This window comes from Chenopodium quinoa, unplaced genomic scaffold (assembly GCF_001683475.1).
Source record: "Chenopodium quinoa cultivar QQ74 unplaced genomic scaffold, ASM168347v1, whole genome shotgun sequence".
NCBI classification, from domain to species: Eukaryota; Viridiplantae; Streptophyta; class Magnoliopsida; order Caryophyllales; family Amaranthaceae; genus Chenopodium; species Chenopodium quinoa.
This window is the reverse complement of record NW_018742738.1, coordinates 7571810-7593907: the sequence shown is the minus strand read 5'-3', so window position 1 is coordinate 7593907 and position 22098 is coordinate 7571810. Positions and strand designations below refer to the sequence as shown.

The window sequence follows — 22098 nt, the reverse complement described above, 5'->3', positions numbered from 1 at the left end:
CTTCAGCCCAAAAGTCATCCATGGCGTATGACACAGAAGGTGGAGATCCTATTATGTCTTTTAGATAGACATCTTCTTCATCACTGTCCCAAACTCCACTAATGGTTGCATCGTCTTCTTGTGGAACTTGGACTAGTTTCTTTTCATCAATCATTTTCTGAACCAAAACTTTGAATTTGAAACAGTTTTCGATAGTGTGACCCCTGATTGATGATAATGACAGTAATACCTATATGTCCTTTTCAATGATTCGAATGGTCTCGGTTCGAGAGGTTTGATCTCGCCACTCTCGGAAAGCATTTCGAACATTTGTGCATATGGGATCCCAATTGGAGTGTAGATTCTATTACCCTTCTTGGGTTTTTCAGTGACTTGTAAAGGAAAATGCTTTGCCTCATAAGTCGTTCTCACTGGTGTGAATTCTCTTTTAGGTTCATCTTTCAGAAGTGGAACCTCGTCATATTTCTTTTGGGGTTCCATTTGAGAGCTTCATGTAGTAAATGCGATACTTCCATCATAGACAGTGTGAGCAATTGTATATCTTCTTTACTTGCCGGTTCTAGAAGGTAATCCATGGCGTCGAAAGAATATCTTCTCGTCTTCTTCAATGGCATGAATTCCTTTGACAGGTTTAATGAGAGACAAGGGGTCAACCTCGTTTTCCTCATCAGAGATAGCCAAGGTGTGAGCAAGAGGTGCATTATCAATGCTTGGCTTCTTACTGGCAGGGGGCAATGGTAGCTTGTTGTTATCGATTAAATCTTGGATGGCTTCTTTAAGCTTCCAACAGTTTTCGGTGAGATGGCCCCTACCTTGGTGATACTTACAGTGTGCATTGGGGTTCCAATTAGCCGACCTCTTTTCGACTAGTAGGTCCCCAAATGGTCCAATAGAAGTTATAAGACTTTTTGCATTTAATCGATCAAATGCGGTGTCATAACTCATGCCAATAGGAGTAAAGTTCCTCCTAAATGGTTTCTTTTGCCCTTGATTGTTCATAGCAAGGACTTCTCCTAAATTAAAAGTGCTAACGTTGTTTGAGTGGGTGGTTTTGGAAGAAGAAGGATTGTCGTTCTTCTTTCCTTTCCAGCCACTGTTGGAGTTATTGTTGGTAGCTTTTAACTTAGCCAGGTCGTCTTCAATATTGATCCCAATGTCATAGACGGCCTTGAAGGTATGGAGATTATTTTGATACTTGAGATGCTTGGAATATTTTTCTTTAAGGTTCTTGATGAACAACCTCACAGACTCTTTTTCACTTGGCACCTCAATCATCTTAGCTGAGGTTTCCCTCCATTTGTTAAAGAAAGAGGTGAAGCCTTCATTCTCTTTCTGCTTGAGGATCTCAAGTTCCCTATGGTCGGTCTCAACTTAAATGTTACACTTGTACCTATCAACAAAAGCGTTTGTTATGGACTCCCAGGTAGAAGTCTTTTCTTTCTCGAGAGAAAAGAACCATTTTTGGCAAACGGTCTCGAGAGATAGTGAGAACAGAGAGGGGAAAACCTTCTTATCGATACCCTTAATACTCATTATTGTTTCAAATGCTATTAAATGAAAATAAGGGTATCAGTTGCTCTGAATTTTGGGATGTCATTAGCATTGAACTTCTGTGGAAGAAGATCTTTGTACACCGAGACCCCTTGTGATGTAAGCCCTTGAAACTTGTAGTCGCTAGATAGCTTGCTTAGAGTCTCTTGCATGAGGTCCATCTGTTGTTGCTTCACGGGATCATCAATCTTGAGTGTGAGGAGCTTCAGTGTCTCAATCACGGTAACCAGTTGGTTCCTAAGCTCATTGACTTCTTCCTGTGTTTCCATTATAGTCTTATCTTTCCTCTTGCGAGCTATGGGTTTGTCGAAAAGTTTGACTTGTACGAAAAGGTTGTCTTTGATTAACTGTCCTTCCTTCCTCGACCACGCGCTGTAATTTAAACTTTTGCATTTTAATTACTTGACTCGAATCAACTTGACTTTACGGTTTATTTTAAGGAGGAAAAAAATTAAAAAAAAAATGGGTGCATATTTTTGGCAAAAATAATGTACATATTTTTAGGGAACTAAGTATAGTTTTAAATTAGAGGATTAATATCCGACTTACCCCCCTAAAAAAAATGACGGAAAAAACGCGCACGCAAGACTCTCTTAAACATGGTCAAAGTATGTGTATTGGTGTGTGCGTTGAGTGTAAGTGACATGCTTGGACTCTTGTGTAAGACCATGGGACTTATTGCTTAAACTCGATTAATGACTCAACCAAGTACTATTGATAGCTAAAATTAACCGAATTAATTAGCAAACTGGTTAATTAGACACTAGGTGATGACTCGACCAATAATCCGAACTGTCGGCAAAACGACAGAACTGGCGTCACACTATGTAGCTTGGCGCCAGAAGACAGAGTTGTTGCCAGGCGCCACACTCCACAGGTGGCGCTACAGTTCAGATTTTGGCGCCAATAGTGGAGCTTCAATCTGGGACTGTTTTCGGTGTTATTAATCAGCTGGGGTATGCCTAAAGTCGTACTAGGTCAATTCTGATTAAAATATTAGACTTTATTGACTCAAATTAACTGATTAATTAATTAATTAGGCAAAGTTCTTTAAGTCATTAATTTATTTAGTCTCAACACAAGCTTAATAAACGGTTAAGAGAAACATAGAATATAGGCACAACAAATAATGCACAATTAGTCAAGTAGGCACAATATGATGCAATGAGTTTGCAACCTAACCATGGCTCTAGTTCTTTAAATTTCGGGATATGGTTTAGTCAATAGAGGGTCCATGGTTAATTGTTTGGTAGCACCGCGCGGAAGCCTAACCGTGAAGGGTTGGCGCGAGTGGATGGGACACCGCGAGCTTTAGAAAAAACTCGCTTCCATGGTTTGGTGAATTCAACATTCTCGAATGTACCCTTTGTTGCACAGAGCGTTCAATCAGGTAGATGGATCATGAATTCCCAGAGGGTTATGTCCATATGTAGAACACATATGGGTTTAGAAAAGTGAGAAAAAATTCAATCAGGAAGTAGGATCGAGCAAATAATACGAAAAACTGGTCGAAATTAGAACGCATATTTCTAGCTCGGTATTAGGGGAAGTTGGCGCCAGTAAATAGAGACTGGCGCCAGTTTTTAGCTGTAGCGCCTGGCGCCAATGCTGGCGTCTGGCGCTACAGTTAAAAGTCTGGCGCCAATACTCTGGCCCCTAGTGCTAATTCCCACATGCCTCAGCAACTTTCTGTGCTCGATAAAATTTTCCAGTTTTGCGCGGTGTTATTTCGGTCCTAGTTGTGAAAGATATTTCTCAAATTTCCTACGTGTAAAATCCTATGTTTTAACTCATTACGGATGGTCTTTCCAATGAGATCTTTTTTATGCATATGACAATAATGTTAATCAAAATTACGCACATGAAATACTTAGAACGTTTCGAGTCTCATCCACTCATTCTAAATCATTGCCGAAACAAATTCAAGAATTAAAATAGAAATCCTCCCCAGCGGAGTCGCCAAAAACTGTAGGGAATAAATTTCAAGCATTAACCCCTAGCTTGAACCCCACTGTGATCATACACTAAAGTACAGTGGCGTCCAAAAGGGAAGAAGATAGAGCAAAAGAGTCGCCAACAAGTTTTAGGAACTTGTAAACCGTTCACAGGGTGAAGGTTACACCCCTTAACGATCCAAGAGATCGTCAACTCCATAAGATCTAGAACCAAATAAGGGTTCGGGGATGAAGGTACAAATCCAACCTAAAAGAAATTGAACTTGCCCTAATAATAGACCTCTACTTTATTCTGATCGTATTCATTTGCGCTTTTTGACTAACATGCAATCAATAGGATTACCCTAAGACTCTTTATCTATGTTGGTTGAATATAATGCACAAACAAATCTATTATTGGCGATCACTTGAAATTATAATCACATTAACCCTAGACAAGATTATTAATTATCTTATTAAGCGTGATTACAAGTATAAATTCCCTTTAAACATGCATAAAAGGTGTGATCAAGCAATAAAAATAAATATCAAGCAACATAATAAATAATCAAAATGATAATTATAGTCATCAAAACAATAATCATCATAAAAACAATCATATTAATCATAATAATAATAATTATAGCAATAATAAAAATTATAATCATAATCAAAACAATTATAAAAATAATCATAAATCATGTTAAAGCATAATAAAAATAGCAAAACCCTAGGCATGATACTAACAAGATTAATAAAAAAACCCTAGCATGTCACTAAGAAATAAAAATCAAATCTTTAACCCTAACATGATACTAAAAATCATAAATATTAGGAAGAGAATAAAAGGCATCGTAACAATCATACTTAATATTAAAATTACCCTATACATGATACTAGAAATATCATAACAATTTAAACATGACTTCTACATCATAATATCAATTAAACACCATTAAAGCACTTACTTTGACGCCTCGTACCTCTTTCTAATAACAAAATACACACGTTAGTAACTTCAAGGAAAATAATAAACAAAACAATTAAATTAAATAATTGAAAGAGAGATTTGGGACCAAACCCTCAGAAATTAAACCTTTCACGTCTAGGGCGAAGGCAACTTCGAATATGGCTAGGTGTTTCTAGATCTTATGAATGCGGAATTTTGTATGTAAAAAGTTAGTTTAGAAAAAGGGAGAGAGAATGATGAACGATTAAAGAAGTGAATGAAAACTGATTGTATGTGAATATAGATGAATGTTGATGAGAATTGGTGAATGAAAACGGAGTTTTTATGACGTTATTTATAGAGAAAATCAGCCAAAAAGATAAAATTATTAAAACAGAGCATTGGCGCACATAAAAACGAACCAGCACCAACGCTGGCTGTTGGCGCCAGGCGCCAATGCTGGCGCCGGGCGCTATAGCTGACGTTTGGCGCTGATTCTAGAAATTCGCGCATTTTCTAAAAACAGATAAAAATTGCCGTACAGGAGGATAAAATCGTATTTTCCTCAAAAAATGCTCTTTGATTTTAATTAAAACTCTGAAAAGACAACCAAAGTCAATTTATCAATGCTAATTGAATTAGGAATGAAAAGAACCTTCTAGAAGAATCTAGAAGACTAAAACCACTCCTAATTGCATTAGGAATGATAAATCATATTAGGCCCTCTCCTAGATCATTGGGCCGCATATAAGGCTCAAACCGGGCCCAGTTTAGTAAATTGGCCATAAATTCCTCAATATTCATCGAAATTGGGCTTATAATATATCATTCGAAAGCTCTTATCAAGCCCCATCCAACTACACTACTATTGTACCCATATCATGGACCAACCAAACTGGATTGGCTGTTTTCTTAAAATAAGTTTTCAAAAACAAAGAGAAGAGAAAAGAAATAAAACTATCCGCAACACTAGACTTTCCATACTTTCACTTCATTCGATTATGATTCGACGTGAAAGGTACTCATCACTGGTTTTGGTTTTGGGGAGACACAAATGGGTGTCTACAGTAGCCTCCAGATGACTGTAGATACATTTGTTCCCTTCTTGCTACCCATGTTGTTGCCTTGACTTTTTGTTGTTTATTAGCCACATTACAAGCCGATTTGCCCCGTTGGTTACTAGTCCCAACCTTGGCTTGGGGGAGCTATTAGTGAGTGAGGTGAGGGAGTTTGTAGTGTGCTTATTATTTGCACAATTTGGGTGGGATTTGAGAAGTTGTTTTATTTTTGTACATGTTTATTTTTGATAAGTTTGAAAGTTATATTTTCTTGAAAAAATAAAGCATGATGTTATGAAAAAAAAAAGAGAAGTTCAAGAAAAAAGGTGAAAAAATAAGTGAACTTCAATAGGAAAAAAAAGCAAAAAAAAAACGTTCAATGTTCAAATGTTCTAGTTGGAGGTTGATCAGAAAGAAAAATTGAGTTTCAATGAAAAAATCAAGTTTGGAAATAAAGTTTGTTTATTCACTCAAGTTCTTCATTATTATATCTTATGAGTGAAAATGTAAGATTGGGATTATTTATATTGTTTGGAGTATATTTGGTGGATTTTTGTTAGAGTTGGTTATGTAGGAGATGTTGATCATTATTTATTTTTATCATGGGCTTTATTAGGATTTGTTCCCTTAAGCATAGCTTTTCCCTCACTTGTTCCCAAATGATTCCTACCCTTCACCCTAGCCTTACATTACAAGCTTTAAAGACCTTCCGACCTTTGTGCATAGAGTTGTATGAATGTGAAAGTGTTGTTTATCAATGCAAGTTATGACTTAACATATTTCGAGTCAACTAGTAGGTTGAGCGTTCATTGTTTTATACACACGAGAGTGTGAGTTGGGAGGGCATTGTTCACATAAAGGGGTTGGTTGGAGAACGATCGAGTACATCTTTTACTCGCCACATAAATGAGAGTTGAGTGTGTGAGCGCTGGTCTTGAATTCTATATGCTCTTGTGGTTTGCTCTATTTGACAATTGTCAGGGAGAAAAGGTAATTGGATGGATTTGATTGGTAGATTTTGAAGAATGTTTATTTGATTTACCCTGAATCGTTTGTGCTTGGTTTTTTTTACTTTTTGGGGTGAAGCATATTTATTTATTCATTGATGAGATCTTTGCTTAGGGACAAGCAAAGGTTTGGCTTGGGGAAGTCTGATGTGTCTATTTTATATAGTATTTTACCCCCGTCTCTTGGTCATAATTAGTAGTGTTTTTGGCTCTTTAGAGCCACTTTTATTACTAATTGGTGTTTTCTAGTGTTTTCGTAGATTTGGTTAACTTTTGCAGGGATTTGCACTTTTGGAGCATTTTCCCGAGATGTTTTTTTTTGGAAAATAAGATTTTATTACCAAAGAGAGAAAGTTACAACTTACAAAAGCTAAGTTATAACTACCACCAGAACACCAAAAGACCTGAGAACAACAGGCCAACCCCACAACCAGTTCTAGATCCAAACCTAGCCACCTTCTAGGAAGGGTTCTAGGAAGGACCTAGAACAACTGGACTCAAATTTCCGGCCACCTTCTAGGAAGGGTTCCGGAAACCAGGACCAGACAACAAACAACCAGAAAAACAACAAAACCAAACACCCAAAAGACACCAAAACCAACAGTCAGTAGCAGACAAGCCTGCAAACTGACAAGAAAACTAATACAACAAAAAGACAGCAAAAAATAGAACCAAAGCTAGCCTCAACTACAGAAAATAAAGCACAAAACAGCAGCATAAAACAACAAGGCAGAAAGCAGTGCACAGCAACACACAACAGAGCAGCAGAGGCACAGAACAGCAACAAGCACTGCAGACCAGCAACAACAGCAAGCAGCAAGCACAGCAAGCAGCAAGCACAGCAACCAGCAGCAGATTGCAGCAGTCATCAAACAGCACAGCAGGACAGCACAGCAGGCAGCAGCAAAAGCAGACCAGCAACAACAGATCAGCAGCACCTGCAGCAGACTGCAGCAGAAAGACAACATTGGAGAAGCACGACCATATATTATAGCCCAGGGTCGGTTAGAGCCATCGAACTGGTGATTACGGGCTCGGTATATGTGATACCGGGGCATTTGGACCGAGTATTCAAGACCCGAAGAGGAAACCCAGATTGGCCCGAAGAATTGGAGCCTAATCGTAGTCCAAATAGTGGCCCAAGAGAGCCGCCCGGCCAAAGAGGCTGGCGCCCGGAGGCGTGCTCGGCCGGGCGAGAGATGCAAAGGTCGGCGCCCGAAGACGCTCCCGGCCGGACGCGAGAAACATACCTGAAGGAAAAAGGCGCGCTCGATCGGGCGATGCCTCGCCCGATCGTGCGCGTATTATTATTAGGAGTTAATTTTGTCGTTTAAGTTTGTTTTAGTTTAGGATTCTTACGGAGTATAAATACTTCTCCGTAAAACGAGTTTAGGATCGACTGACTCTCTTCTTTTACTCTCTCTTAATTTGTTTTCTTAGATTTTCTCTCTATACTTAGCTTTTAGATTAGTTCTCTCTCTTATACTTTTGTTCTTAACTTGATTCTTAATTCCAGATTTATTTTGGTAACGATTTGTCTTCTCTTAATCTTAGTTGTTTATTTTATTCTTTTGATCATGTCTTGTTTTATTGCTTTGATTAGTTTAGTTTCTATTATGTGTGAGTAGTTTTATTTCTAGGGTTTATGTAGATCCATAAATAATATGAAGGGGTAATTTATTGTTGTTAATTGTCAATGCTAGATTAATTTCCTATTGATTGATTTAACGCTTTGTGACTAGATTTGCGCAGATATTTTATGCATGAGTTTAACAATATTGATTCGAGATTCGACAAATGAGAATTAATGTTTAGGTCTAGTTTCAATAGGCAGGTTAATTTATAAATGGTTGAGTCGAGATTCGAAAGATGAGATTTAATACCGGTAAATTAATTGTGTGATTGTAATACGTAGCGAAAACCCTTTATGATCTGATTAATGTATGCATTGATGATTGATTATCTTGTTTTACCTTGGAATATTATTTATTGGTGAACCTATGCCCTACATCCTTTTATATATTGTTTTCTCCTTATTCTTAATCTCTGTAGTTTAGTTTATTATCCAAATTTACATATTGGTTACTTTATAATTTAGATTACTTTAATCAATTAGGAATAGAAAGACTCGTTTCTCTATGGATTCGACCCTACTTCCCTATCTACATTAGTGAGAGGATTTAGGAATTACTTTTGATTAGGGGATACGACTTTACCCTGTCATAGAGGAAGTTTGGCTCCACCTCCGTGGACACCAGACCAGTTGGTTTTCTGTCATGAGAACCACGTTTCTCATCGTCTACTTGCCGGCATAGTCGACAGCACGCTTCGCCATCACGGTTCTGAAGCCGGATATTTGATTCCTGGACTTCATCGGATTATCACGAGGGATACTGCTACGAACGCCTTATGAGAATCAGCTAGTCTAGTAGACTTTTATTCGGCAATCGTAGGGTTTCGCAGCCCCCGGGGTTGTGGTGCGACAGTCGTTCGCGCGTTGTTGGAGTATTTTTGGGATACTACCAACACTTTTCACTTTGCTTTGGGGGAGACGACAGTGACCCCTCTGGGCTTTATCATGATCAGTGGTCTACGCTTCAATTACCGGGGCGTAGCACATATGTCTGATCTTTCTTGGGGAGCGGCTGAGGCAGCCGATTTATTAGGTCCGATTGTTCAGCATATCAAGACTTATCCGGTGTCTCGAGGTGGTCCTAGGAGCGGGCAATCAGAGTTGGCTTCGGTTCTGGCCCGTGGTTTTGACATGGAGGAGACATCACATGAGCAGCGAGTGCGGATCTTCATTTGATTCTCCTTTCCATGACTCTTTCTCCTGATAGGAGTTCGCGTGCGCTCGTTTGCTACCGTCCTTCTTTGCTTAGGATCAGTGAGATAGGATCCTATAGCTGGGCCAGCCTTGGATATGTCGATCTTCTCTTGCCGTTACGTCATGGCTGTAGGCAGCTGAACGACGAGTCCCCTGTCACTGTCTACGGTTTATGGAGAGTCGTAGAGGTGACGATCTTTTCCTCTTCTTATTTTATTTTAATTTGTTTGACTTATGTGCTGAAAGATTTCTTTTCATTGCAGCTATGGTTCTACGAGTACTTTCCGAAATTTGCCCCTCGACGGCGTCGTGGAGCGGTTCATGACTTCCCTGTCGGGGCCAGCTGGCGTGACCGAGGAGAGTCACGGGTGGAGTTTGTCTCTGCACTACGCGGGCTGCTACGCCGAGGCACCTCTTCTGCTGGTGTAAGAATTACTTTTGTAGCCTGTTATTTTCTATCTTGACGTTATTTCCGGCGCTTCATTGCAACTGTTTATGGTTTTCAGGTTGTTATTGATGTCCAGTATCGTCCTTGGGCTGGGATGACTAATCTTCTCGAGGCCTTGCAGCTTTCAGCGTACCGCACTGTTTTTGTTGGTACCAGACGCTTTGTCTGGTATCTGGGGGAGCGTGTCGTTCGTCACCACAGTGGTAATCACTTTGTAGTGCCCTTGTCTCCACCGGAGTCGATGCTGGACTCGCGCTTGCTTAGGTAGTTGATAAACAAGGGAGAGCGCTACACTTTTCCTTGGCAGGAGCTTGTGCGTATGGAGGGCGATTATGCGCAGGACTTGCTTCCCTCTTTGGCTCCTCCACCCCGTCTTCCTGAGGTAAGATTTCTTTTGAGGAGTTTGTTGTAAGTCTCTGTTTAAATAGTCGAATAACTTGATTATTCGATCGTATTTTTAGACGACTGTTCGCCGTGTGGGGAGGATTGAGATTCCGCCTCAATCTGTCCGCTACCCAGGGCCGATTGGTATTACTGTGGACCATATTGTTGACGTGCCAGAGGGTTTTAGACAGGCGCAGGAGTCTCTGCCTGATGTTTTTTAGCTGGTAAGCTTTTGATACATTATTCATCCTTTTTAATACTGCTTGTTACTGATTTTTCTCTGTTTTGTTCTCAGCCTACCCGTGCAGAGATGATGGGATTCATGAAGCTGGTTGACGCTCTGAAGTACTGCATCATCAAGCTTCGACGTGGTGCGAGTTGTCGGAGCGGTTCTAGCGATGTTCTTGAGGCATGTTCACTTTTTCTCATTTTTACCATTTGTTTTTATTTCGCACTTTTGACATCCTTTGATTTTGTGTCCTTCAGGAGCGACGGAGGTCCCGCTCGCGCTCGAGGCATAGAGGCTCGGACGAGGGAGAGCCTAGTCGTGGTAGAGGATCTCCTGAGGTTCATCGGCATTCTCAGTCTCAACGGGATCCCCAGCTTTCTCAGCCATTTCAGGAGGCTCCGTGGTAGCAGCCTCAGTCCCCCAGTCGTTCCAGCATTTTCAGGGTCAGGGTCAGTGGCAGCGACAATCGTTTTCTAAGTCTTCACAGCCCAAGCGTAGGCCTGTTATCACTCCTGTGGATCCTGGCTTATATTCAGCTCCATCCTCTAGGGTTCCTCCACCGGTGTCGGGCTTGTTTTCAGTTCTAGTGTATGGGACGATGCCTCCACCGACGCTTCCTGTTTCTTTGAGTCAGTCTACGTCGTTTGCCAGTTGGACGGGTCCTGCTTTGAGTTTGACTGCTACTGGAATTACAGGGACTAGTAGGGATACTACTCCTCGTACCCGGATGATGGCGGGGCTCTTTGGCTCGCCGCTCCCATATTCATAGGCTGGAGATGACACTGATCCTCACTCTTCTAGTTCTACAGATTTTTGACCGAGGGTCTTTATTTGTACATACTATGATGACACATGACGCTGCTTATTTATATATTATGACTCATTTTGTACATTATTCACAGTTTATGTATTTATTAGTGTGTGTTAGTGTGTGCTTGAGACTCATTGTGTGTGATTGTGTATTTAATAATGACGCGACAAAAAAACGTAAGTGGAGTAAATGGAGGGTACTGACCTTCCCCAAAAGAAAAAAAAGAAACAAAAAGAAAAGAAAAATATAAATAAGTTTTATAACTACTCCAAAAAATGTTTGGAAATGGGACGAGGTTAATAACTTCCCCAAAGAAAAAGAAATAGTAATAAATAATAGAATAAAATAATAAATAATAAAGATGAATAGAAGTAATAATAATAAAATAAAATAATAAAAATAAAAATAAAAATATTAATAAAATAAAAAAAAATTGAGAATTTTATTAGGAATTAAACTCTCGAAAAAACAAATTAAAAAAAATAAACGGTGAAGATAAAACAATAAAAATTCGGATAGATACAAGAAAAGGATAAAAAAACGTGTGGGCGTCGCGACACGACACCGTACACCGTGTCACGGCAAAATCTGCCATGTCGCGACACTAATTTCCGTGACACTATGGGAATTCCCGTGTCACGGTGCGCGTATTCTACAACGGTGTGGTTTACGCGTATAGAAAGATAGATTCTGAGTAGTTATGAGCGTTTTTGCTATAAAATAGGACCATTATAATCAAGATATGCATAATTACGAGACACAAAATAATTAGAATTTCATATTTCAATAATAATGTCTTAGAATTTTGATAATACATTGCGCGACTGGTCTTATTCTTTGACCAATGCTGACAAAAGAGAGTTGGAATTGTTTCATGTTAGGGGTTTACTAGCCCTGAGACATGTAGCGATTGAACATGATTTTCTTAGGGCAGCATTAGACTATTGGAGTCCAGAAACACATTGTTTTAAATTTGATTACGATGAAATCTGTCCCCTGCCGGAGGAATTCGGTGCCATCTTTGGATTTCCTGCCAGAAATCTTATTGCCATGCCTACCCTACGTGAGTATTATTACCAAGACTTTGAACGCCATCTGAATGTAACAGATCCAGATTTAAATAAAATCGTGTATGCTAATGAAGTAGACTTAGAAAAACTTGCAAATTAATATTTCAATCGCTCTGTCTCTGAGTCTTATCATGTATACCGTAGAAGGGCTTATATTTTTTTGCATGTTTAGCAAACTTTTATTTGCAAACGGTAGGATAGGACATGCTTGTCTAGCATCTGTGCTTGAACATGTTGAATCTGGGAGATCTCCTATACCCACGTGCCTTGGAGAAACTTTACGCGGCCTTGACGAAGCAAAAGCTGACCGGAAAGCCGTCAGAAAGGGCTCTCTGGTACTGTTGCAGGTAAAAACGTGTTCTGAGTAGCCCCCGTGACACAAAATAGGCACGTGTCACAGTGGTCTTCTGCCGTGACACTGTGAATTCGTGCCGTGTCACGGTGGAATCTGCAATTTTTTTTTTCGGCTGATTTTTTGTTTTGCAGATTTGGTTGATGGAGCGTTTAGAACTTTTTGAAGCCCCCGTCGATATGAAAAATATGGTCCCAACAATCTAGTCCGCAGGATGAAGAATTACTCTGTGAACATGTCGTATGAAGATTGGAAGAATTTCTTTGCAAAGAGGGAATTTTCCATTCGTTGGGTGGTGCCTTGGTGGAGGCTTACTAGGATAGTTGGTACGAATGATACTCCGTATTGCCGTGTTCCTAGTATCTCAAGACTGACTTTTTATTGTTGTAGGGAATAGTTTCAAGCCTTTAATTATCTCACTAGCTTGAACCCCACTGTGATCATACACTAAAGTACGGTGGCGTCCAAAAGGGAAGAAGATAGAGCAAAAGAGTCGCCAACAAGTTTTTAAGGAACTTGTAAACCATCACGAGGTGAAGGTTACACCCCTTAACGATCCAAGAGATCATCAACTCCATAAGGTCATGAACCAAATAAGGGTTCGGGGATGAAGGTACAAATCCAACCTAAAAGAGATTGAACCTGCCCTAATAATAGGCCTCTACTTTATTCTGCTCGTATTCATGTGGGCTTTCTGATTAACATGCAATCAATAGGATTAACCCTAAACATGTTTAATCTATTTTGGTTGAATTTAATGCACAAATAAACTATTATTGGCGATCACTTGAATTTATAATCACAATTAACCTAACAAGATTATTAAATATCTTATTAAGCGTGGTTGTAAATACCAATTCCCTTTAACCTGCAATAAAAGGTGATCAAGCAATAACAATATTCAATATATATCAAGCAACATAATGAATAATCATCATCAATCATAATCATAAATGTTAGAAAGAACATAGGAAGCATCATATTCTTAATCATGCTTAATATTAAAAACACCCTAGACACGATACTAGGAATATCATAATAACAATATAAACATGATGTCTACATCATAAAATCAATTAAATCAATAAAGTACTTACTTGGATGCCTCGTACCTCTTTCTAATTACAAAATACACACGTTAGTAACTTCAAGGAAAATAATAAACAAAACAATTAAATTAAATAATAGAGATTTGGGACCAAACCCTCAGAAATTAAAAACCTTTCACGTCGAGGGAGAAGGAAACTTCGAATATGGCTAGGTGTATCTAGATCTTGTGAATGCGGAATTTTGTATTTGAGAAAAGGCCTAGTTTAGAAAAAGAAAGAGAGAGAGAATAATCAAGAAAATCTTGATGAGAGTTGATGAATGATAGATGTAAATTCGTCCCTCAAAACGGAGTTTTTGATACGATATTTATAGAGAAAATCCGCCAAAAAAGATAATTTATCAAAACAGAGTCTGAAGATCACAGAAACAATTTGGCGCCAACCCTGGCTCATTGGCGCCAGGACCAGTGGCTAGCGCCAGGCGCCAATGGCTAGCGTCTGGCGCCAATCCTGGTTCCAGGCGCCAAGGCCTGGGGTTGGACGCCAAACCGGATTTTAACACGTTTTCGAAAATCTGATAATTTTACCGTACTTGAAGATAAAATAATATAATTTCAGTCGAAAATGCTATTTGATCTAATTAAAACTCTAAAGAATCCTAATTGAATTAAGAATGATAAAACCTTCTAGAATGTTCTAGAAGACCAAAACCATTCCTAATTACATTAGGAATGGTAAATCCTATTAGGCCCTCTCCTAGATCATTGGGCCGTACTTAAAACTCAAACCGGGCCCAGTTTAGTAAATTGGCCATAACTTCCTCAATATTCATCGGAATTGGGCTTATAATATATCGTTGGAAAGGTCTTTGCAAGCTCCATCCAACTACACCCCTATTGGACCCATATTATGGACCAACCAAACTGGATTGGCTGTTTTCCTTAAAATAAAGTTTTCAAAAACAGAGAGAAGAGAAAAGAAAAGAAATAAAACTTTCCGCAACACTAGACCTTTCCACACTTTCGTTTCATTCGATTATGATTCGACGTGAAAGGCACTCATCACCGGGTTTGGTTTTGGGGAGACACAAATGGGTGTCTACAATTGTCCTTCTCGATTGATGCGACAGTATGGACTTGAACAAGTAGTTCCACGCTATAACGATAGTCCTCGTGAAGTATCGTTGCATGAAAGTAACGTTCACAAGTACGAGGCTTATTGGATTGGAAGACCTTTGTGGACCGTTTCTGCAAGTAACCAAGCTCCTCCTCCCTTATCTAGTGCATACAAGGCATGGTTGAATCCTAGAAGTAGAAGGGATCGAGTCGGATCACGCAACTTTGATGTGAAGGGGCGTCTCGGAAGTAAGAAGGCGCATCCTAAAGATCGTCTCGGCCCAAGAACACAAGGGATTGAGTTTAAGACTCCTACAATGCCTAAGAGGAAGAACTATGTGAAAGGGAAGGGTAAAGAGAAGATGGTTTATAGATAGAAGCAACCAAAGAATTCTAAGAACGGTGAAAGGAGTGGAAGTTCGAATAGGAGTGTGACGGTTCGGGCTACAAAAGACACATTAATGGTGAAGGCTGACCTAGTTGAAAAAGAGAAGAAAGTTCCTAAAGTGAAGAGGGATTAGATCAGTATTGCTTTGCTTTTATGATTTATAATTTTTTAAAATAAGGCGCATGATGCCAATAATTTTAGTCACATTTATTTCAATAATAACATATTTATTTTCGTTTAAATAAAAATTACAATGACTCTTTATTTATTTATTTTTTTATATATCCGAGTCAAGAAGTCAAACGCAATGAAAGAACAAATAAAAAACGTCGAACAAATAATTGAATTTGCGAAGATTGCGTCACTAAAAAAAAATCGAAAAATCTGAGATTCTACCGTGTCACGGTAGAAATTCCCATGACGCGGCAAACTTTTTTTTTCTTTTTTTTTTTGCTGCAGGTCCACCATGCCACGGTGGAAATTTTCCGTGACACGGTAGAGTTTCCCGTGGCGCGGCAAACTTTTTTTTATAATTTTTATTCTAGCTCCATTTTGTCGTGACACAATGTTGAACTGGCGCGTATACTTGATCGACAGAGGAATGATTTTTTTTTAAAGTGGCCGGGCTCCCTTGAGGGGTTGCCTACGTATCCTTAAAAAAGGAAACAGGCCAAACGTAGCTCTATTAGGTCATGAACCCATGCAACTACGCATATAATTTCTTGAGTTGATCCAAGTTGGTTAAATTGTGGAAACCGTTACCCCGTCCATGTCTACAAATTGTGCCGCTCCGCCGGACAAGGTGGCTTTAACAATGTACGGGCCTGACCAATTTGGTCTGAATTTTCCTCTTGGATCCAACACATTTTTGCAAAGTGCCTTAAGCACCAGGTCACCTTCTTTGATGTCCCTAGTCTTCACTAGTGGAAAAAAATCTTATTTGTAACAAGCTATTCGTAACGGGCATATGATTTTCCGTTACAATTACATCATTTGTAACGGGCAAATTCAATGTCCGTTACGAATAACCAACTAGTCGTAACCAACAAGTCTTTCCCGTTACGAATAACCAACTAGTCGTAACCAACAAGTCTTGCCCGTTACGAATAACCAACTAATCGTAACCAACAAATCTTGCCCATTACAAATAACCAACTAGTCGTAACTAACAAGTCTTGCCCGTTACGATTAGGTTTCAAAGTAAACCCTAAATTTTAATTTCCCCTTTCTCTCTCTCTCAAAATATTATTTCCCCTTTCGCTCATCGTCATCCCTGAAATCCTCAGCTCAAGCTCCGTTTTTTCTCTCTCTCTATTGAGTAACGAGGATGTCAGGCGTATCGTTGCAGTGCAGAGATTGTGGAGCTCTTCTGAAATCCGTAGCAGAAGCTCAACAACATGCGGAGCTCACTTCTCTCTCCAATTTCTCTGAATCTAATGAGCCTGTTCTTAATCTCATCTACTCTTCCTGCGGCAAACCCTGCCGCTCCAAAATTGTAATCTCCTCTCTCTTTTCCATTGTTCATATTCAATTTGAAATTAGGGGTTTTTTATATGTTGAATTTGATTTATCAGGAGAGTGATTTCAAAGTAAACCCTAACTTTTAATTTCCCCTTCTTCTTTTTCCCGTTCTTAGGGTTTTCGTTTTTCGAAGCTCAAATTTTCTTCAAGTTTAGCCGCCATGGGAAGAAGTAAGATCTTCATTGATGCGTTATTTTTTCTGGATTAGTGTTTAGATTGTACTGTCAGTTGTCAATTTTGTTTTTGTATGTACAATCGATTTTGTGAATTCAGTTTGTTCGTCAAATTGGGGTTAATATTCGAATTTCGCTGTTTTTTTCTGCTAGTTTTTGCTTGATTTTTTGTGTTGATATGAACATTTTGAGTGTTTATTTGCTATGAAGTCTGTAACTTTTCCTATTTTTGTTTCGATTTGATCAATTTCTTTTTTAACAAATACTTATAATTTATGGTAATTCCGATGAAGTTGGGTTTATGTTTGTTTGATTAATTTATGAACAAATGACAATAAAATTGATGCAATTTTTTTTTTTAATTATTGTTTAAGATGTGTTGCGTATTAATCTGATTATTGTTTGATTAATTTTTATTTTTAATTATTGTTTTAATTATTGTTTGATTAATTTATTAACAAATGACAATGAAAGTCTTTGACTGATCTATAAGTTTACTGGAACGTGGAACATGGAACTCTCTGGTGGTTCCATTGGTTGAATTGTACTAGGGGTTAGGTTAATTACTGTGATTATTATGTGATAAATACCCATATAATATGATTTTTATGAATGGAACATTTTTATTGCTGTGTTTTATAGGTGAAGGGACCTGAAGGCGATCAGATCCTTGACACCCATGATAAGATCAGTGAAAAATTCGACTTTACTGCTCATAAAAAAGGACCTTTCAGTTTCTGCTTCACCAATAAGTCACCTTATCATGAAACCATTGATTTCGATGTACAAGTCGGACATTTTTCATACTATGACCAGCATGCAAAGGATGGTAAGACAACAGTTTTCCCTATTTTAGCTTCATAAGAGGTTTCTAATATACTGATATAAGGTGAGATGGCTGTTTGTCAAATTTAGGTTCATGTTTGCAGAGCATGTGAAACCTTTGGTAGAGCCGATTGAAAAGCTCGGTCAATCTCTTTACAACATTCAGTTTGAACAGCATTGGCTAGAGGCACAGACTGATCGACATGCAATAGGTACTTTATTAATCTCCTCTCGAGTTTAGAAATCACCCATTTCAGATGCCTTCTTGAATTTTAGAGTACTTTCTAATACCTACATTCCTTGTGGTCACTTCTACACGACGTTGAATTCATCTGTTAGTGGGCCTAACAATGGTCTGCCATAAGTATTAATATCTCTAAGTGTCGGTATAAACTGTTATCGTGTTGACTGTCTCTTATCTGTATGACAATGCAGTGAATAAAGTTATGAGCAAGAGAGCAATCCATAAAGCCGTTACGGAATCATTTGATCTAGTTGGTACGAGCGTGTTGCAGATATACTTATTGTGGCGATTATTTGAAAGGAAGCTTGGGACTTCAAGAGTCTAAAAGATTCATCACATTAGTGATTTACTAACATATTATAATCTTGGTGTTTCACTGTTTTGGGAAATAGCTTAGTCTTGCTTTAGGATCTTTCTATTATGTTATTTTTAAATGAAGATATCAATGGATTTTCCCTTTCTTCTTCTTTTTTTTTTATTTTATTTTATTTATTTATTTATTTATTTATTGTAACAAAGAATCTTGTAAGTATAGGTTTTTAATTAGGTGAATCAAAGAAATTATTAAACTTTGCATATCAAAGAAATTATTAAACTTTGCATATCAAAGAAATTATTAAACTTTGCATATCAAAGAAATTAGTATAGGTTAACATGTTGGTGTTTCTCTGATTGTTATCTTTTGGTGCTCTTGAAGGTACTAATAAGTTGCATAGAAACTGCTGGAAGCACCATGACTCGACATAAGGCTCTAAAAGAACAATACTTATTCTGCTGCTCATGTCCTCGTTGCATTATATTAGTAAGTGCCTCAATTTATGTCATTTTGCATTTATCACTCTAAAGCTTATGGTGGAAGCTTGTTACTTTCTGTTGTTTAACATTGATCCATTGTATTATCTAAGGGGAAAATGATCACATAGCTAGGCAAAAATTGAAATTCATACAAATGGATCGGAGGTTAATACACTACTCATCCCATATTGCTATAAATTATGAGTTTTATTTCTATAATTTGGACCAACACATGAAAGATGGGAAAGATAGAAGTCCCTTAGGCAATTTTGAAGCATTTTTATAGTAAATAGTCATATTTTATTGATTTCAATTCATAGAAACCAAAATATAAGTTAATTATGGATGTTATGTGTTTTATTTCTATAATTTGGACTAATACATGAAAGGTGGGAAAGATAGAAGTCCCTTAGGCAATTTTGAAGCCTTTTTGGCTCTAAATGCTCCCAAAAGTGAGTAAATGCTCACTTTTCATTGATTTCAATTCAAAGAAACCAAAATATAAGTTAATTAAGGATGCTATGTGTTTTATTTCTATAATTTGACCAATACATGAAATTAAAGATGGGAAAGATAGAAGTCCCTTAGGCAATTTTGAAGGCTTTTTTGCTCTAAATGCTCTCAAAAGTGAGTAAATGGTCATATTTCATTGATTTCAATTCATAGAAACCAAAATATAAGTTAATTAAGGATGCTATGTGTTATATTGTGTTAATTTGAACCAATACATGAAAGATGGGAAAGATAGAAGTCCCTTAGGCAATTTTGAAGCCTTTTTGGCTCTATACGCTCCTAAAAGTGAGTAAATTGTCACTTTTCATTGATTTCAACTCATAGAAACCAAAATATAAGTTAATTAAGGATGTTATGTGTTTTATTGTGTTAATTTAAACCAATACATGAAAGATGGGAAAGATAAAAGTCCCTTAGCAAGTTTCAAGCCTTTTTGGCTCTATACGCTCTCAAAAGTGAGTAAATAGTCACTTTTCATTGATTTCAATTCATATAAACCATAATATAAGTTAGTTAAGGATGTTATGTGTTTTATTGTGTTAATTTAAACCAATACATGAAAGATGGGAAAAATAAAAGTCCCTTAGGCAAGTTTGAAGCCTTTTTGGCTCTATACGCTCCCAAAAGTGAGTAAATGGTCACTTTTCATTGATTTCAATTCATAGAAATCAAAATATAAGTTAATTAAGGATGTTATACGTTTTGTTGTGTTAATTGGACCACATGAAAGATGGGAAAGATAGAAGTCCCTTAGGCAATTTTAAAGCCTTTTTGGCTTTATATGCTCTCAAAAGTGAGTAAATGGTCACTTTTCATTGATTTCAATTCATAGAAACCAAAATATAAGTTAATTAAGGATGTAATGTGTTTTATTTCTATATTTTGAGTTTTATTTCTATAATTTGGACCATCCTATTTATTCTAATGATTGTTTTTATTATGGATTGTTTTTATTTTGTAACCTCATTCATATGTTTTATTTTTTTTAATAGGATTTTTGTCCAAGAACAGCCCGGTATGATGTTGACGAGTTGAATGTGGTTCGAGAACAGTGGGCGCAATACTTTAGAAGTAAATATTTATTGAATGCATAACTATTAGTTTAGGTAGAACAAAGTAATATTATTAGTGTTGTTGTATGTGTTGGATAAATTTATACAAGTTTTTATTTGTAATGTAGTTTTACTACTTCAATTTTTATATTACGTCGTATTAATTTTTACGAAAGATTGTTTGGTATAATTGTTTATTTACAGGTACAGGTTTATTATAACAGGTTTTAATTAATATATATTAATTATATATAAATACATGGTGCCGAAATTTAATCAAAAAAATTAATTTAATGATTATTTGTAACGGGCAGGAGACTTGTCAGTTACAAATAATAACTTATTCGTAACGGGCATTTTTGTTGCCCGTTATAAATACGTATTTAATTATATACTATAAAACTTTATTCGTAACGGACATTTCAAATGTCACTTACGAATAATCACTTATTCGTAACGGGCGTTTGAGTTGCTCGTTACGAATAAGGACTTATTTTAATACAAAAAAGGCCTTATTCGTAACGGACATTTCAAGTGTCCGTTACGAATAACCCATTATTCGTAACTGGCATTTGAAATGTCCGTTACGAATAACCCATTATTCGGAAATGTCAGTTACGAATAATGGGTTATTCGTAACGGGCACTTGAAATGTCCGTTACGAATAATGAGTTATTCGTAACGGACAGTGCCCGTTACAAATAACAATGGCCATCCGTAACGGCCGCATACGTAACGGACGCTGCCCGTTACGGATGGGCCCTTTTTGCCCGTTACGGATGACCTTATTTCCAGTAGTGCTTGACTTTTTTATTGAAATGTCGCGCCATGCGCTGTTGATAGGTTTGGACATGATGCAAAGTTGCCAAGCGTTTTTCGTCAAGTAAGACTAATTCAGCATATCTTGCTCTAATCCAATCGACTTCATCTAGTTGGCTTTCCAACGCGATTCAGAGAGAAGGGATTTCGAGCTCTATTGGTTGTACAGCTTCAACTCCATAAACCAAAGAGAAAGGGGTAGCCCCTGTTGATGTATGAACAGAGGTTCGATAACCCCAAAGGGCGAAATGTAGCTTACTTGGCCAATCTTTGTAATTTTCCGTCATCTTTTCGATGATAGTTTTCACATTTTTGTTGGCCGATTCGACAACACTATTTGTTTGTGGTCTGTAGGGTGATGATCTGTGATGCTTGATATGATATTTCTGTAATAATTCCGCGCATTAGGCTTGGAAATGCGTTCCATTATCACTGATCATCTCATTAGGTACCCCATAGCGGCATATGATATTTTTCTCAATGAATTGAGATACGTGTTTTGCCGTTAACTTAGCATATGAGGCAGCTTCGACCCATTTGGTGAAATAGTCGATTGCTACGAGAATGAATTCATGTCCCCCTTGTCCTGGTGGCGTTATCTTTCCAATGATATCGATACCCCAAGTAGAGAAAGACCATGGAGAGGTATATGTGTAGAGAAGCGAAGGTGGAACGTGCTGTAAATTTGCAAAAACTTGACATTTCATACATTTCTTGACGTATTCGTGACAATCTCTTTCCATAGTAGTCCAATAATAACCTTGTCGTTGAATCTTCTTGACTAACATCTTAGCATTCATATGCGTTCCACATATGCCGGCATGAAGATTTTCCATGGTTTTGTGTGCTTCTTTCTTGGCTATGCATAAGAGATTTCTTCCTAGTGCAGTCCTTTTGTGGAGTTCTACCCTAATGAGCACATACTATGAGGCCAGGAGCCTCAAAGCACGACGTGCCCTTTTATCAGTATTAGGAGGGTATTCT

The 22098-nt window shown here is 37.8% G+C and overlaps 1 protein-coding gene across 1 annotated transcript in view; it reads left to right on the top strand.

Moving 5' to 3' along the window:
- Positions 1-20443, top strand: part of LOC110724054 (transmembrane emp24 domain-containing protein p24beta2-like) — a 73030-nt gene extending 52587 nt beyond the window's left edge. Inside the window, exons 2-5 of the mRNA XM_021903453.1 lie at positions 17509-17695; positions 17796-17903; positions 18127-18737; positions 20236-20443. Coding sequence (XP_021759145.1) covers positions 17509-17695; positions 17796-17903; positions 18127-18260 — 429 coding nt within the window. The 3' untranslated portion in view covers positions 18261-18737; positions 20236-20443. The remainder of the gene's footprint in view (positions 1-17508; positions 17696-17795; positions 17904-18126; positions 18738-20235) is intronic.
- Positions 20444-22098: the final 1655 nt, after the last annotated feature.